The sequence below is a fragment of the Kogia breviceps genome, chromosome 12 (genome assembly GCF_026419965.1).
Source record: "Kogia breviceps isolate mKogBre1 chromosome 12, mKogBre1 haplotype 1, whole genome shotgun sequence".
NCBI lineage: Eukaryota > Metazoa > Chordata > Mammalia > Artiodactyla > Physeteridae > Kogia > Kogia breviceps.
This window is the reverse complement of record NC_081321.1, coordinates 31,640,643-31,660,241: the sequence shown is the minus strand read 5'-3', so window position 1 is coordinate 31,660,241 and position 19,599 is coordinate 31,640,643. Positions and strand designations below refer to the sequence as shown.

At 37.0% G+C, this 19,599-nt stretch overlaps 1 protein-coding gene across 1 annotated transcript in view; it reads right to left on the bottom strand.

Moving 5' to 3' along the window:
• Positions 1 to 19,599, bottom strand: part of LRRK2 (leucine rich repeat kinase 2) — a 155,807-nt gene that overhangs the window by 16,914 nt on the left and 119,294 nt on the right. The window contains exons 40-43 of the mRNA XM_067009064.1: positions 16,856 to 17,046; positions 11,488 to 11,648; positions 2,581 to 2,751; positions 1,264 to 1,364 (exon numbers count right to left, since the gene is read on the bottom strand). Coding sequence (XP_066865165.1) covers positions 1,264 to 1,364; positions 2,581 to 2,751; positions 11,488 to 11,648; positions 16,856 to 17,046 — 624 coding nt within the window. The remainder of the gene's footprint in view (positions 1 to 1,263; positions 1,365 to 2,580; positions 2,752 to 11,487; positions 11,649 to 16,855; positions 17,047 to 19,599) is intronic.

Sequence of the window (19,599 nt, the reverse complement as noted above, 5' to 3'; positions counted from 1 at the left end):
AAATTGGTTACCCATATGGAAAAAAGGAAATTGGATCTAGATAAAAATGTCATTTCCTGATGGATTCAAAACTTAACTATTAAGAGCAAAACTTTTAAACATTTTGAAGAAACCATAGGTAAATATTTTTGTGACTCTGAGAGAGATAAGGACCTTTTAAAACAGGACCCTAAAATTAATAACCATAAAAAGAAGTATTGTTAAATTTATCTCTATTAAAATTAAGAAATTCTGTTAATCAAAAGGCACTTGTTAGGAAATAAAAATGCAAACCATGAACTGGGAAAAGAAATTTGCAACATATATAACCAACAAAGTTTTAGTATACAATGTATAAAGAAGCGCTTTTTAAATTTCATTTTTACACAAACAACTCAATAGAAAAATGGCTAAGTAATGAACAGGCATTTTCCAGAAGAGGAAACGTATATATGACCAATGAATATATAAAGAGATGTTCATCTTTATTAGTAATTGGGAAAATGTAAATCAATACACAAGACTGAATATATTTGGAAAAAATTAAGAAGTCAGATAATACAACATTTAGGGAGAATATATTAAAAAAACAGCTACCCTAATATACAGGTGATGGAACTGTTAAGCTGGTACAACTTTTTCAGTAAATGATTTAGATACTCCCATATCCCATGATTCTGCAGTTAGATACCACAAAGCAATTCTGATACAATTTGCACTAGGCGACATGTAGACCACACTCATAACAGTACTATTTATAATAGCAAAAAACTAAAAACAATACCAATACCCACTGATATGATCACGGGTAAATACATTATTGTGCATTCAAACAATAGAATGGAATAGTAGGGAAAGTAATCAACAGCTATGTTCAACAACATGAATGAAGCTTACAAAATAATGTTGGGAGAACAACTGAAAAAACTCAGAACAGCACGTGACTATGATTCCATTTTAAATAAATTATGAATACAGGAAAACTAAACTGGGTAGTAAAATCATAAAAAGAAAAAAAACCAATGATTATCATGAAAGTCAGGAGACTGGCTACATCTATAGGGAAAAGAGGGTGATGCAATCAGAAAGAGGCATATGTGCGTTTCTGGGGTGTTGGCCCTTTATTTTGTGCCTGGGGTAGTGACGGGATAGAGGAGTTTTGCTTTATAACTGTTTTAAACTGTGTGTGTGTGTTTAAATGTTTGAGTATATATATTTGGATATTACATATATTTTTTTTGATGTTCTGAACAAAATATTGATAAATTTTGACTACACAGATACCTGGGCAGAAGTAGGTCTTTCCTGAGGATTTTCTTTCAAACATTTTTTAATTAACTTCTCAACCATAGGCCATGGGGCACAACCATATTCTTTAACTGGATCTAAAACATTAAAAAACATATCACGCTTAAACACTGGACAAATCAGAACAATTATTTTATTTCTTCTCAATGTGTATGAGAGGTCCAGACATTGCAAAGGAACCACTGATCTCTATAATCCCATATATATCATGAATCTGCTTATCACCCTTAAAGCTAATTTTGTTAACTGTCTCCACTAGAGACATCAAGAATGAGTTCTTAATTTTTACAGTATAAAATGGGACACAAATACCAATTGAATAGATTTTCCTTTCATACCTTCATTTCAAATAGACTTTGAAAACACTTTTGTTCATATAATAGACTTCTTTGCAAACACTTTTTATTTTAATATTCAATGTAGACAAGCATTTAATCCATTTAACCCAAAGTGACCCCCACAGTCAGTCACTTTGTGCACATTTGGTTTTTTTATAAGAGGTATGCCATTTTTCTGATTGGTGTAGAATACAGACCTGAAAACTTTCACTGGAAAGCTAGCTGATAAAATGAGGGAGATGACCTAGATTGTGCACAAAGTTTAGTCGAGTAATAATAGATTTCCTTCTGTTAGGAATCTTTAAAGATCTCCTAGAAGGAGATAGTTAAAGCTGTATTCCCTGTAGATGGAACATAGTATACACTCAAAACTTTTCTTAAATGAAAAGAAAAGCAGAAAATATGAGAAACAACTAAATATATTTAAAAGAATACTTTATAATGAGAACTGAAGAGTTAGGAATGAATGACAAAGCCCTAGAGTTTCTTTAAAGCATGAGGCAACCATTCAAAATGAGATTTGATCTCATTAAATACTCATTTACTAATTCTTACTAATATTTACTACTAAAAATTATTATTGTAAATAATTCAAGCTTCCATTCCTGCAAAGAAATTACTTCACTCCAAGAAAATGAAAATACCCCAAGCTAATGGACACTTAGTAACTCCTTACGAGAAGAAAAGTCACTAAACCAGGAGTTTTAATAGTATTTCCTTTTCTAAGTATTCTTCTAAATATAACACCAAATATATCAATATTTGGAATATTAAAAAGAAGCCCTATAACTTCTATCTTTCTCATATGATTTTATTAATATGTTACAGAATTTAAGAATATTCATGCACTAAAAAAATTTTCAGCTGTGAAATGAATTACTATACGACTACAATTAAATAACTTGGAAATGAAGCTGCTACTATAATCTTTATTGTAGATAAAATAAAAACTTACCAGGTAATTTTCCTTGTATTGCCAATTCATCAAACTCATTTGGGAACTTCAAACCCTCTGCTATTCTACCTCCAGTTGTCAAAATATCATAGAGTAGCAAACCAAATGAATAAACATCAGCCTGTTGGTTATAAATAACATTTCCTCTGGCAACTTCAGGAGCACGAAACCCTGAAAGTAAGCAGACATATTAATAAATATGCCCAACCCCAGAACTTATACACCCAGGGAGGTATATACTTAGGCATATGTGCTGATGAAGAGACAGGAAGATGAGTTCTAAACAGGCCACATCATCTCTATAAGAAGACATCTTAGTCAAGTCAATTAACAGCCCTGTCCCAGGACATTTCACCCCAAGGTCGATCTTGAAGAATAATAAGGATAAACAATCAATAATAAATTATTAAGTGATATTTCATAATTAAATAAATAAAGCCTAAGAGGGGGGAAAAGTCTACATCATCCTTAATAATAACTATTCCCAAAGCAGTGTTTCAAACAGAGGAAGAGACAGGAGGGAGATTTCTAGACTTCACTCTAAGTCACTTTAACCTGGCTGCAATGTTAATGGCCTTATCATTCCAAGAATTGTGACTACTGCTCCTTGAACCCAACAGAACACTAAAAAGAAAACCTCGATAAAACAAATAAAAGCCCTCTCTCTCAGGTGTAAGTTCATGCCTGAAATTCCCTTAAAGAAAAATAAAACCTTTCATTTTGCAATAGAGATAAATCATTTTTAATCACTTCAGGAAAAAAAAAGTAATTTCAACATTATCTATAATAGTCAACAATCTAAGGAAAACCAACTATGTTCTATATATAAATATTTGAAAAATAAAAACATTAAATTATCACCTTTTGACTATTAACTTCATGAAGATTAAAAACAATAACAAACCCAGAATGGGAAATAGGTGCTCTAATTCAAGTTTTGAGGGAATTTTAATTGATAAACCTTTCTAGAAGGCAATTAGTTTTTCAAAATTCAAAATATGCCTACCCAGCAATATGATTTTTAGGAATTTAATGTTTAAAAATTAGTTTCATAAATGGGAAATTTTTAATTTACAAGTCTATTAATTAAAGCCTTTCAATATATCAAAAAGCTAGAAAAAATTAAATATACATCAAGATGTGGTTAAGTAAATTACTGAAATATTATGTAACTCTTAAAACTGATATTTGACACAGAAAGCCGTCCCTGAAATATTAAGTAGAAAAAGAAAACAAAGACGCAGAATTTACAGTACGGTATGTATACATAACACTCGAGCACATCTAAATCTAGATATAGATAGATCTCTTTGTTGCCGGAGTGTTATTATTTCCGCTAATTTATTAGAAACACATCCTTTGACCTGCTCAATAGCATTTGCTGCTTTCAACTCACAACCTTATGTTTTGCAAATCAAATCTTAATTTAAAACATCATGGAATCTTTCAACCAAAATGGGGAGGGGAGGGGGACTGAAGGCATCAAAACCTAAGCTACCAACATAACATTTAACTATCAATCTAAACCATAAGGTCCTCCAAGCTACTCTATGTGTATCCTTATCACTGAGGACTTCCCTGGAAAAGCAACTGCAATTTCTTCAAAAAACTTCGCCTTAGATTTCAGTATACTGGTCACCATAGTAGTAACAGGAACAATAACATTTCAAGCTACTCAATGTATTCACCACTGAATTTAATTTGGGATGAAAATGAACACTTTTAATGTTACTTGTCACTGGAAGTCTAGAAAATAGAAACATTTCCTGCCTGTTTACAAAAGGACAGTGTTGTCACCTGATCTAATACTGTGAATGATCTATGGTGGGTATGGACCGTGCTACTGTACTACACGGATACCCTGCTTAGCATTGATGCCCCTCAAAGACTACAAATGTTAAGTACTAACTAAAATCCTAAATGTACGTTGTTGTATTAGGCTGTTCAAATAAGTCATTTATTTATTTAAACATGTATCACTTCTACTTCTAGGGAAGATAGAATAACAGGGACTAGACTTACCGTTCCGCATAAAACAATGAAATAACTAGACAACATGGATGAAACTCTGGACACCAGGAACACAAGACAGTGATCTCTCTGAGAGAGCAAACCAACAAGGTGAGTTTTCTGAGTGCCCTTCAGAGGACAGGGAAAGGGAAGGCAAACAGAGCCTTCTGTGTTAAGAAGGGCACCCCCTGTGTTAAGAAGACAGAGCAGAGAGTCCAGGAAAGCAAAGACAGCTACGGAATGTGCCAGGCATTGTGCTAAACACTCTACATGAATTTCTCATCTAATTTTCACAACAATCCCCTGCAACAGATACTATTATTAGGTACTACTGTTTAACCAAGGAAAGGAATTAGGTAATTTCTCCAGTCCTGGCTAGTAAGTGGTAGGGCAAGGATTCCAACTAAGACACTCTGACTTCATAGCCCAAGTTTAACAGAATCTAGACAGCCAATAGTCATTAGATCATATATATCTATCTCCAGAATCCACTGCGCTGCCTAGAATGTGCACCACTGAGAAAGATTAATTTAAAATAGACATCTGGGGCTTCCCTGGTGGCGCAGTGGTTGAGAGTCCGCCTGCCGATGCAGGGGACACGGGTTCGTGCCCCGGTCCGGGAAGATCCCACGTGCCGCGGAGCGGCTGGGCCCGTGAGCCATGGCCGCTGCGCGTCCGGAGCCTGTGCTCCGCAGCGGGAGAGGCCACAGCAGTGAGAGGCCCGCGTACCAAAAAAAAGTATAAATGCTATTCATATTTACTCACTCTCATAACTTTCTGTTTATATCACAGGCTAACACTCTCAAAATCTAGAGTAAATGCTAATCATCTTGTTAAAAGTTTTTCTGCAAATAACCTTTTCCCCAATGTGAGACAATACCAAAATCTAAGCTACCCATCTTATAACTGATTTATAGAGGCAATAACACTATATGATGAAGAGATGGGAATCACCTGGGGACCATTTAAATAACCTCAGTGTCTGGGCTCCACCCAAACTAGTTAAATCAGAATTCTGGGCATGGGGTCCTGCTACCCATACATTTGTAAGTCCTCCAGGAGCTTCAAACATGTGGCCACATTGAGAGACCCTGCTCCACACCGACTAAAATACAACTGTAAAGGACACAACCCCAGGGGATATATCCCTTAAGCCCTACATGTTATCTAATATACAGCCAGAATTGAAAAACATAACCAAAGCATCCTCTATCCTCCATCTGTCACTTAGACCGCACGGAACTTCTTGCAGTTATCGGAATGAGACAAGTCATTTTCTACCTTAGCACGTTTTGCCTGAAATGCCTCCTCCCACTTATTTATTTATTTACTCAAACCTCAAACTTCTCCTTTAAGATGTCATTCCAGAGTCACCTCCTCTATGAAGTCCTGACAACCCACAGCTCTGTTAACCACTTGCGCCTTGCACTATCACTGTACCTTGAACTAGATCTCCTGCGGAAACTGATACAATGCTTTATGGTTATTGTTTACAGCCCTGTTTCTCCTGGCAAAATGTGTGCTTCTGGAGGCTAAAATTTACATTTATTCATGCCTATTCTCAAGTTCACCACTAAAACAGCTAACACACTTGGTGCAAATGCAACATGCCAGCTCTTCTCTATGTTACTCACATGGGTTACCTCATTTTACCCTTAAACAACCCTTTGAGGTAGGCATTATTTTTCTCGTCACAATTTACAGAAATGAAAACTGAGCCCCAGAAGGTGAACCTTGAGCACCACACAGATATTAAGTAGTGACACCAGTTTGATATTTGGTAAACATTCAATAAATTATTTCCAGATGCAGGAATAAATGAATAAAAAATAAGAATACCTTTCCCATAGAGAATTATTACAAGTTACAATGTTAAAATAATTGGGAAAATATGATGCATTTGTCTAAAACTATATTTAGAGATAATTTTTCAGATAAGTCTGCATTTAAAAGATCCATAGATCAAAAACATGAGAAATTTATAAATTAGGTCTGACTATATATCACAAAGTACACAGAAACATACTTTCTTTTTTACTTTCCGAAAAGTCTGAGTAGAGCATGTTTCATAATTTCTATCAGATGATAGGTATAACCAGAGAATAACACTTTTGTTTACCCGAAGATTGTTGTATTTCTGTGAATGTTGGCGGGGTGAAAGCCATCAGTCAGCATCCATCTCAGTCAACAGTGTAACTGTCATAAGACCCAGAATTAACCGTTGCTACTTACAGGATATAATACATACAGACCCATTTGACTGAGTTAAAGGTGAAGCTCTCCAAATTATTTGAAGACAGTTTCCATCCCATATTTACCTTTAAAAATGTAGACAGACACAGTGCCGTGGTACTTGCCAGTAACCGAATTGTTTCTACCTTTGCGCTCCAGCTGTGATGGTGCCTGGCCAGGGGCTGTGTTCTCAGGAAGGTTGGGTTTGTGTCTTATGTGACCCTATAGACATTTTTAATGGTCCCTAAGCTCTATTTAGTTTCCTTATCTGTAAACCAGGAACAATAATAGGACTCATGTCAGAGGGTCATGAGGGTTAAATGAGATAATCAACCTATGCAAAGGCCTAAGCATGAGACAAGCACTCCGTTCGTGCCACGGAAGGTTTGCTCCTATTACCATCTTCCCTGAGACAACAGTAATGAACCCACGCTCACATGCACACATGGGGTTAATGCACCACAGTAAGAGTTAGTATAAAAATTCACAAAAGTTTAACAAACACATGGTCTTTTGTTTCTCTAAAATTTCCAAGTTAAACCTTATATTTTGTTTCTCATAAAGTTTCTAAGTATAACATTAACAGGAAGATCCATTAAAAAGGAAAAGACAAAGAGAGAACTAAAACCATATGAGAGGGAATGATTTTCTTCTCAAATATAATTGCTCTGGGGAAGGAAAGGTTTGGTGATGGTGGCAGCAGTGGTGACAATTACTGTTATTTAAAATTTTTAATATGAGTTTAGGGCTGAGGTGATTAGAAGTGCTCTAACAATAATAAATACAGTAATGATAAAGAGAAGGTCCAAGATACAGCAAGGAAAAATGCTTACCATGTATTAAGCAGCCTGGGGGGAGAGCGGGCAGAACAGAAAGAATAGGGATCTGGGTTTCCCTGTCATGATCTTTCTCCATACTTGTGTTACTGCACATTGATACAACAGATTAAAAGGGGTCAGGAACAAGTATCTGGCTTGGTATGAAAAATCAGCTGGATATTGAACTATAGACAGGTTTTGACCCAAACCAGGAAGACTCATAAAATGAAGGGCCATGAGTTTGAACAGAGTTGAAATGAGCTGACTGCTGGCTGGCCCAGCCCACTGAGGGAGCCCAATCTACAAGGATCAGAGAGGTCCACTGCCAAGTACGGGGTTGAGGCTTCAACTGCAGGATTTCCCCTCCACGAACACAGTGACGTGGCTGGGGGGAGGGGGAACAAATTGCAGGCCCCAGGTGAGCGGCCTGGCCTACCTTCATGAGACAGGACAGTAATGAGCAGATCTTCCAAGAGAAGAACGCTGTCATGTGCCCAATTCTAGGGGGGTTTACGAGGCCTGTGGAATCCTATCTTCTAAGATTATTCTTCCAAACCTGTACTTGACAATAGTTGTGGTTTCTGGCCCTGTCATTTTGCTTTGTTTATTTGGATTTTTAATAACTAAGGTTAAGTAAACCTCTTTAAGTATATGTCATAGTTGCATGTGATCCAGGAGAGCGACTACAGGCATACCTTGGAGATATTGCAGGTTTGGTGCCAGATCACCTGAATAAAGTAAGTACCGCAATAAAGTGAGTCCTACAAATTTTTTGGTTCCCCAGTACATATAAAAGTTATGTTTACAATACTGCCGTCTATTAATGTGCAATAGCACTATGTCTGAAAATAAAGTGCAATCCTTTATTTTAAAATACTTTATTGTTAAAAACCGCTAACGATCATCTGAGCTGTTAGCAAGTCACAATCTTTTTGCAACAGTAATGTCACTGATCACAGATCACCATAACAAATATAATAATAACGAAGAAGTTTGAAATACCGTGAGAATAATCAAAATGTGACACAGAGACCCAAAGTTAGCAAATGCTGTTGAAAAAATAGCTCTGACAGACTGGCTTGATGCACGGTTGCCACAAACCTGCAATTTGTAAGAAATACATCTGTGAAGCATAAAAAAGCAAAGTACAATAAAATAAGGTATGCCTGTATAGGACTTAAAGCCAAATAGCTCTGGATTCAAATGTCATTTAGACTGAGCTTTATCTTGGCCACTTACTGCATGACTTTGTGCAAGTTACACAATCTCACTGAGCCTCAGCTTCCTCATTTTATAGATGAGAAGATAAAAGCTAACTTTCAGCCCTGGCATGAGGATAGGATACCATGTGTCTAATGTACCTGGCCCTGAGCCTGGGACACAGCAGGTGCTAAAGAGATAATTATTTTATTATTATTGAACAACCCAGAGACATTTGAGCCAGAAAATATACTTTGAAATGTTTATGAGAATGCACACTCTACTTCCAACAGATAGTCATGTAAAATGAAAGAGAGGATATGTATTTGGAGCAAAAATAAAACCAGGCATTGGAAGCTGGGGCCATCTGCTTATCTAAGGACAAAAATGGGGAAAGGGGAAGAGGGTAGGGAAAATTTTGCCTAGTCAGATATCCTCTAAAGTACTTTCTTCTGTCTTAAGAATGTGTTTTAATTGAGCTGCAATCATCAAGATGATGTAAAGCCACCTGTAATTTTTATTTACAAATAACTAACCATGTAAGATTTCTCCAGAGATAGAGCTGCCCCCCACTAAACAGATGTCAACCCTTCAACTTTCTATTCCCACTCAAACTGAAATTTGAAAGACAAGATGTCTGTACAGATTACTTGCCCTATGACTGTTTCTTACTAATCGGAAGCTGAGATTCTGATGAATCTGATACTAGAAGAGGAAAGAGAGCTGAGAAAGGGAGGGAGGACTCCACGTGGAAAGAACACGTCTGAGTATAAGATCATGAAAACACAAGAACAAAGGAAATAGAGTTTTAACTGGTAGAAAGTCAGTGTACAGTTAAAGTAATAGGAGTATTACAGCAGGCATGACAAAAAAAGAGTTGGGTATGACCCTTAAAAGAAATATTAAAATTTAAGGTAAGAAAATGATGCCTGTGACTTCTGGAGACCATAAATATAACAGTACACAAAACGGGTATGTTTCATTTTACATAGGAACATGACTCATATTGCTATACAAATAGAGACACTACAGTAAAGTATTGAAGTATTAACAACCTATAAATTATGAAGAAAGAAAAACAAAGTTCAAGGTTTGAAGGTTTAAATTCCTGTACCAGTCAGAACCCTCCTACACTGTTAGTAGGAATGTAAATTGGTACAGTCACTATGGAGAACAGTATGGAGGTTCCTTAAAAAACTAAAAATAGAACTACCATACCACCCAGCAATCCCACTACTGGGCATATACCCTGAGAAAACCATAATCTGAAAAGATACATGCACCCCAATGTTCACTGAAGCACTGTTTACAATAGCCAAGACATGGAATCAACCTAAATGTCTATCGACAAAGGAATGGATAAAGAAGATGTGGTATGCATATACAATGGACTATTACTCAGCCATTAAAAAAATGAAATAATGCCATTTGCAGCAACACGGGTGGACCTAGAGATTATCATACTAAGTGAAGTAAGTCAGACAGAGAAAGACAAATCTCAGATGATACCACTCATATGTGGAATCTAATTTTTTTTTAAATGATACAAATGAACTTATTTACAAAACAGAAACAAACTTATAGATATCAAAAAGAAACTTATGGCTACCAAAGGCGAAAGTGGTGGGGAGGGATAAATCAGGAGCTTGGGATGAACATACACACACTACTATATATAAGAAAAATAATCAACAAGGATCTACTGTGTAGCAGAGGGAACTCTACTCAATATTCTGTGATAAACTATATTATATGAGAAAAGAATCTAAAAAAGAATGAATATATGTATACATAAAACTGAATCACTTGGTTGTACACCTGAAACACAACACTGTAAATCAACTATACTCCAATAAAATTAAAATTAAAAAAATTTTTTAATTAAAACATTTTTTTAAAAAGAATAAGAAAGTATGCTTGTATCAATAACAGTGCAACTAAGAACTCCAGCCCCAAAGTCCCTGTCTGAAACTCTTGGAGCTAGACGTATTTAGGAATTTATACTTTTTCATATTTAAGAAAGTAATAATGCATATAACAAATTACATAAAACTGCAGTGGGATCAGAGCCAACACCCTGTACTCAAACAAACATGTTTATATTTCTGATGTGAAACATACACACATTCACAGTGAATATGAGAAATAAAAATCCTAAGAAGGTTCAATTCGATTGGGTCAGATTTTGCCACCGAATCAGTTATACAAAAAAACTTCGGATTTTCAAAGTTATTTGGGTTTCAGAGTTACAAAAAGGGTTTGAGAACCTGAATTTGGTTTGCCTCATTTTTAGGTAAGTGTTAACAGTAGCTAGATTAAAACTTTGAGGTTCCCTTTCACCACCTCTGGAGTACTTAAACATTTTTAAGAAGTCCAACTTTTAAAAATATAACGACATAAAACATACTCTATTTTTTTAATTTGTTTTTTACCCTGGAAAATTACATCAGTTGATTTTTTTGCCCTACAGGATATAATAATCAAAATCACAAATGTACTGGTCACAATTATTCACGTACTGGTCATAACAAATATCTGTTCACAGTGTGACAGGCTACGGCGTTCTCTTGATTCTCCTGAACTCACAACTGAAGTCAGTGGTTTTCCATTCTGAAGAGGGAATTATCACACAAACCTTGTCACCCACCTGGTGTGCCCTCTGACGTTTTTATCCCCATTCTACAGCAGTACTGAGCAATCCCATAGTCTGCAATCTTGGCAATGATGGCGGCGTTGGGATACAGGGTGAAAAGCAACACGTTGTGGGGCTTCAAGTCACGGTATATAATCATGGCTGAGTGGAGGTACCTGCCGTGAAATGCAGGAAACCTTATTAAATTGTGACTACACCATAATAAATTTTGTCGTTATTTTTAAACATATATATGTTTACTACGCAAAGCATCAAAAATTCTGTGCTGTTTCACCTTCAAAGTTAAGAGATATTGCAGAAGGAAATCAAAACCTGCAAGTCCAATATTACAGAGCAAGCTTATGCTTTTAAAACAAACAAACAAAAAGACATGTCAATCCTGATCAGTGATTTAAACTTTAAGGCACAACCACTTGAAGCAAAGTACCAATTTTTGAAGACTTATCTTTTGTATACTTTAATAACTACTTAAAAGGAATTCTGAATTCCCTCAATACCATGTGACTATTTTAATTAGTTTAAAATGTAAATATGTTGAATAAGAATTGATAGTATTTTGTTATAACTCCCATTTATTTAAGTTTTAATTTTCTTAAAACCACAGAGAAGTTTTTCTTAGCTTTTAAAATTCTCTCTATTCCATCTCTCCTTTGATATTTATTTTTTTCTGACTAAACTATTTCCTAATTTTTTGGAAAATATTTTCTACTTTTTCAATAGTAATAAACCAAAATAAAAGACTTTTCTAGCTATCAATACTGTACCACTTGAAGATGTAATTTACTTTAAAACCCAATTCTGTTATAAATTATCAAAGAACATTTTAGACTGAGAGTTGGAATGAGTAAAACATTATCTTGGGAAAGGTGATATGGGGGAATTTTAAAGTCCATCGTTTTAGAAACGGATCCATTCAACCATCAGCAACTAGAGCTGGACACTCACTGTAGGTGAAGAATAAAAACTAGTTAATATAAAAAAATTAAAAGTTTTCGTCTCAACCAGGTCTTGTCCATTCTGGAAACATGGCCGAAGAGCTATTACTTTGCCCCAGCTACTAAAGTAACTCTATTACCTTTCCTTACACACTTGCAAAATTCAGATTTCCCCCACTCTGTCTACCCTGCCCCGTGACACTAAATTTGCCATAGCTCTGCACATGATCTCACAACTACATTATGTCCTACCTTGAAAAATGAATTTTTCATAGAACTTAATAGAGGTAAATTTAAATCCATTGTTTGTGGCTTTGGTTTAGGTTCACATTATATCAATAAATATGTACTCCACTACCTAATACCAATCACTACTAGGGAGATTAGGAGCAGAGTGGCAAATACCCTGAACTTTCCACTGATTGAAGGGAGTGTATGTATCATTTAACTGCATCAACTCATGCAGGAGATTTTCTCTTCCACGATGTAGTTAAGACATTTGACATTAGGCTTATTCCTTTCAGTAAACATATTTTTGGTTGAAAAGTAAGATGGATGTACTAATGAAGTTGACCTTAATAATAAGTTATGGGCTTAAAAGAAAAATTTACTAAGGGCTTACTGAAAAGCCATTAGCTACTTTGCCCTGCTGAAGAGAAAAGCTGGGAGATTAAGAACAAAAAAGTTAAAGCCAAGTCATACATAATTGAATAGCATCCAAATCCTTCATAATGCATGCCTCTTTCAGAATATTTATAGAATACAGACTCTCTCGGAATACTTTCCAAAGGTTAAAAGAAATTAGTTAAACTTAATTAGAAATGATGTCAGTGGGAAAGAAAGATTATCTGGATTAGTTAAAATGTTCAGTTATAGAATTTAATCTTAAAAGTGCAGTTTTAATAGCTTTTAATAGAATAGCAGAATAGCTTTTGAAATATTAACAAGTACAGATCTTGTCTTACTAAGAATAATTCAGCCATAATTTATGTATTACATGACAGCGAGCGTTGTCAAATATTTTATTAAAACAAACTGGTCTAAACTCAACTAATCATTTTTAAATTGTGATTATTATCAATGTTGCTAAGAAACTCATAACTTAAAGTAAACTTTATCTCATCCTAAAGAGAACTATTCTAAAAATAGAATGCCTTCATTCATTTAACAAATATATATTGGGCATCTATGAGGGGCAGTCACTGGGGACATAATATCATCTTTGTCTCCCTGCTCTTGAGGGGCCACAATCCAGGAGAGACAGGTGCTCACACAAGGTTGCAGAAATGTGATGAGTACCAAATGCTAGGAAAGCCAGAGGAAGAAAAGCACAAAGGTACAAATAGAAAAGCAGACTCTCCCACTAGACTATAAGTTTTAAACCTTGATAAGAGCAATATAATCTTTATCTTTCCTTCTTCAGCAGCCAGCAAAGTCCTGCAGGGAGACTCAAGAAACATGTGATCACCAAACCAACTCTTCATGGTGCAGTCAGACATCATTGTGGAGATGGTATGTGAGCAAATCCTAGAGGAAAATGAGTTCTCTAGGCAGACAATTTTTTGAAAAGACAGGAATGGCGAATGCAAAGACAGACATGGATGTCACTGAGAAGTCAAGCCCCTCAGCATGGTCAGAACAAGGGCAGTGGAATGGGAGGAGGCTGGAGAGGCAGGCGAGAGGCATACATAAAGAGTTTTGATGCTATGGCCAAGGAGTTTAGATGTATTCTGCAGATAACTTGGAATGCCAGGGAATTTCAAGCATAATTAGATTTTTATTTTAGAAGAATATAATATCAGAAATGTTCTGAAAGTTCCCCGGAGGTACTGGACCAAGTCAGCAGTAGTGGCATAAAAATAAATTAATCAGTTAAAAAGATGATGTAAAATAGTCAAGGACCTGGCAGACAAATGAGTACTTACTTCTGTGGCAGAAGGGGTTGCTCTGGATGTGACTACAAAGACCTTTGTTGGCAAATGGGAGATACAAGATAAAGAACAGATTCATGGTGGAAGGAAAAAGAGAAAGCAAATTCAATTTTGAAAATACTGAAACACAGAAGCTTATGGGAAATATAGGTGACCATATCTTCAGAGGTAGTTGAGAATTATAATAAAGAACTCAAAGCAGCAGACAGTTAGAGATGTGAGCTAATAGCTGAAGGCAAGACTGCAAAAGGGAAAATATGTAACATGAAAAAAGTTCTTGTATGTCACTCTAAACAGCTCCATCATTTAAGGGACTGCAGAGGCGTGCGACTTTATTGTCTCTTTCTACCTCCATAGTTATAGCTCTGTGCCAAAATATATTTGGGAAGACAAACCCTAATGCTGAGATTTTTAAATATACTTAGTGCTGGGAAAAGATTGATTGCTACTGAAATCTACCAGCCTCTTGTAGCACAAGACCCAGAAAGCTCCCTTGGCATTATGCTGAGAACCAATCAGGCAAATGATAGGAAAATATGATGAGATTTCATTTACTTTAACAGAAACTACTAGATTTGTTATTTTAGGTAAGGTCTTCAAGTTATTTAAGAGATGAGGTCTTTCAAACAGTGATGAATTTTTTAAAAATCAATTATTCATTTCATAACTAAGAACTTTGGGAATTATGTGGAAGATTTAGGGAAAAAACAGGACCTGGAGTCGGTCTAATCAAGGAAAATGACCAATACAGCTTTTGACATACAGAAAACATAGCTGCACTTTATCTAGATTAATTTAGTACAAGGTTCCCCCTGGTGTTCAAAAGTAGATGTAGCAACCCAGATCCAAACCTTTGCATTCCTGTTTCTTATAATAATCTGTGTTTTTCAATAGCTTCCAGACTCTTTCAGGAAAGGAAATCTACTCATTTTATTCTCCTATTATATTCCCTATACAGTATTAATAGTTATACCGTATATATCAATAGTTTAGTTTTATTTGTTTGTGATCAGTGTTTGTTCTCCTTACCATCCATTCATTTACATTTCTGGATACTGCGCGAAAGGAACAGACACCACTTAAGAAGGAAAGGAAGAGAAGGAAATTTGCACCCACTTTGTGGCTGCCATGTACCAGGCACTGTCTTCCTTCCTTCCTCCCTCTCTCCTCAGTGGCAACATGTGTAATGAGAACGCACCGTTCTAGGTGCTGGGGTACAACGATGAACAAGATGAAAAGTCCTTGCTACCGTGGCACTTAGATTCTGGTGGCAAAGACAGACAATAAACAAGCTTTTAAAATAAAAACATAAAGAATACCCAGCAGTGATGAGTGCTACAGGTGCCAAAGAGACATAAGGTAGTCAGGGACACCTTCTCTGAGGAGAAACCTGAATGAAACGAGAAGTGAGCCAAGAGGATACCTGGAGGTTCGACATTCCGCCTGAGAGAATAGCTGGTATAAAGTCTCTGGCATATTCCAGAAGCCTCGGGGAGGCGAGTGGCTGAGCACAGTGACCAGAGAATGAGGTAGGAGAGGGCTGATAACAGGAGAAAGATGTGATCCAACTTCCATGTTAGAACGATCACTGTGGCTACCGTGTGAAAAGCAGGTCATATGAGGGGCAAAGATGAAAGCAGGGAGACCAGCTGGGCGAGAAGAGACGACAGCAGCTTAGACACTGCTGGGAGGGAGAGAAGTTAGGAGAAGGAGCTGCACTGAGATATGTCTGCTAAAGATATGTGCTGAAGGATGAGGTGTGGGATGTGAGAGAAAGGAAGGACTAAAGGATGATTCCAAGGTGACACAACTGGGTGACCGGAGACGGAGAGCAGTGGAAAAGGGGCAATCAAGAGTTTAACTTGGGATGTCTTCAATTATTACAGAAGAACTCGAAACACTACTCACTAAGTATTAGGCACAGTTTAGAGACTACAAAAAAGAGAGAATCAGAGATATAAAATCAAAGCAAGGGTGTGGACAGTCCCTCTGTCTCCAAAGGCCATGGCCTTTCCACTCTCCAAGGCTCTGTCCGGATGCCATCCGGCCGCGGGGCTGGGCGCACCTCTGAGACACACTATGGTCTTACAGGACAACCCAACTCAAATCACTTTAGTCCCCTTCAGAAATATGGCCTCATCTTTCCTCATTAGAATTATCCATGATAATTGACACATTCCTTGATACTTTGAAGCCTTACCTATATTTTTTTAGGGAAAGTAGGTCAATACAAGGTTAAGATGATGGGCTCTGGAGAAGGACTCCTGGGTTCCAACTCTACTTCTGCTAGCTATGAGACCTGCATGCTCTTCCTACTCTTTATTTTATGAAATTATAAAATCTGATCAGGGAAGTGGTAGTTTTACACCCAAATAGGTTGTGCAATATTACCAGGACACATTGTTACAGGGAAGCGCTCTTCTCAAAGTCTGACGGTAATTTTGGGCTCACACTCATCATGCCCTCAATAGAAAACAGCACGACCTCATCTATTACCTCAGACCATCAGCCACATGTAGTGCGATCCTGTGTTGCAGCGTTCTGGTGAGACTGGCTTTGTCTTGTTGAAGCAGGCGATCCAGGGAACCCTTGGAGGCTAACTCCATCACCAACATTCGAGGACGAACCCCAGCTGCCAGCAAAGATATTAAGCTGGGATGGTGGAGGTGGCAAAGCACCACCAGCTCCTGCAAAGTCAAGAATCATTTCAGAGTCATAGACAATCACCTTTTACCCAAGTGTCTCCTTCCTTAAGCCCATCAACGCTTGGAGTACAGTTTTCCCTGAGTGACTGGATTATAGCAAACTTTCCATTCCTTCTTTGAGCTTTTTTATATTTTCTACATTTTCAGAATTAAGCCACTGGTTTTGCAACCATATTCTGAATTAAAGTTTTAAGTTCCCTTTTTTCATTTGCTCTGCTTTATCAGCACTTTTAATGCTAGGACAGGGCACACATTGTGGCACACTAATAGGTCATGTCAGTCTTACCTACTGAATTCTCCTTAGCCACAGAATCCTTCTCAGCCTAACATCCTGAGCAGCCACTACTAATCAACTGCACTTTGAGGCATGTGAGGTACAACCTGCCTACTATCTCTGGTTTAATGACTAGACAGTTTTCCGGAGAGAAATGTCTAAGTCTAAAGAAATGTATGGCATTGCCCCTGCCTGAAAACTCTCTAATGACTTCCTGTTACTTTTATTGGGTTGGCCAAAAAGTGCGTTTGGGTTTTTCCATAAGATGTTACAGGAAAACCCAAACGCACTTTTTGGCCAGCCCAATAGATTAAGATCCCATGCACTTACCCAGCCTTCGTGGCCTGACCTGATCTGCCTTAGCCCATCTTTCAAACCTCATCTCCTTTCTCTCTCTTCCTTATTCACCAACCTTCTGCCACACTGGTGTTCATTAAACCCCCAGCACCGCACACGCCCAGCTCCTTCCTTATAGCCACGGAGTCTTTGCCCTTGCTGGTCTCTCTGCCTAGAAATCCCTTCACCCTTCACACAGCTAAAGGCTTCTTGCCATTCAGATCTTAGCTCAAAACTCTTACTTCCTCAGAGTGACCTGCCTTGGACCACCCTTACTAAAGAAAGCAATCGCCAGGTGCAACAACCTCTCTCTAATCCAAGAAGTTAGCTGGAACAGAGAGGTCTCCAATCTGATTCTTAGGCCACATCATGGGAGACTTTACAACCTCTTTCATGATACTGTTGTTTTGAATTCCATACATGTTATTCTGTATATTTCACTCTACTCTGAAACTGTATTTAGTTGAAATTTATAGCTTATGTGGTATTAAACTGATTCACATTTTAAACTATGATTTCTGCAGAAGCTCTGCTTCTTAACAACCAGCTTCAAAGATAAGGAGTATCAGTGCCAACTGCATTTATCAGGAAACTGATGTGTGAAGAATTCTGCAAGCTGAGGAATAAAGGCTCAACGCCCTGAGAGGGGATTTTTCAAGAACACGGCCTTCAGACTGCAATCATACTTCCTTAGTAGATAAAAATCTTTTTTTCTTCTATGTCTGATTAGCTCAGTTGGCTAAAACTGATGAGAACAAGTCAAGTTAGCTTTGTTTTCTTTCATAAGCACAGCCAGGAGCCTAATCCAAATTTCCTATCCTAGAAAAACAGCTCACTGATTGCAAAGAGAAAGGAACAAAAAGAGTATAACAGATCAGCCCCAATTCATGACCACAGGTAGAATGACCCTTAAAATGCAGCACTGAACACTGAAGTGTTTTCCTTTCCTTTTCTTTTTTTCTAAAGAGGCATATTACACACACTCTATTGTTTCTTTTCTTCTACCATTTCCTTGGTTCACCTAGCTGCCCATACACTAATCAGTCCCATAAACCTTTCTAGTGTTCTGATTTCCAACAAGGTTCCCTGAGCACATTACATAAAATTTGAAACATATTGAAGACTAATGTTCAAGACTGAAAATTTACAATTAATACAACAAATTGCCTACAGATAGAAAGAGATTGTGCTCAGATTTGGTTCACTGACTTACAAAATATTATTTACAAAATATTTATTAGCTTATTCCTAGAGCTACAGTGTAATTTTTGGTACTAATAATCAAAATTACTCCAGGATATTTTACACAGACATGAAATTATTTTCATTATTCAGAGTAACTAATATATTGCAACTGTATTTTTTTTTTGTTTATATAAGTTATTAAGATTCAGATTCAGGCACAATTTTTTTTTTTAATAAATCAAGAAAAAAATAAGAATGAATAGATTCAAAAATATGGTTGAGTTCTGGTGTAAGACTACAGAATTCACATGGATTTTAAGTCTCCTCTCACCCTGTCTCTCTCACTCATCCCTACTGTTAGGAAAGACTCAGAAAAAAGAAATAAATCCCCACCAGTATTCAAAACAAGAGAGGGTACTGGAGTGACCACTCTTGGTTATGTATTCAATCACCTTTCACTTTTCCTAACAGTACCCTGACTTTTGCTGAGGTATCCAACCCTCAGCCAAGCAGCCCATGAACTTTAAGGGGAACTGACCCCAATCTCAGCTTCAGGGAAAGGTGGGGATATTTTAAATAATACCCTGCTCATTATCACAGTGATTGGTTCAATAACACAGGCCTAAGCCAATCAGCAACAGTACTGCCCTGAACATTGGTGCTTGCCGAGAAAAGAACATGTGACTTAACTGAGGCCAAGAGAAGTTTTTAAATGGACTACTGTTGTATGGATTTTGGTT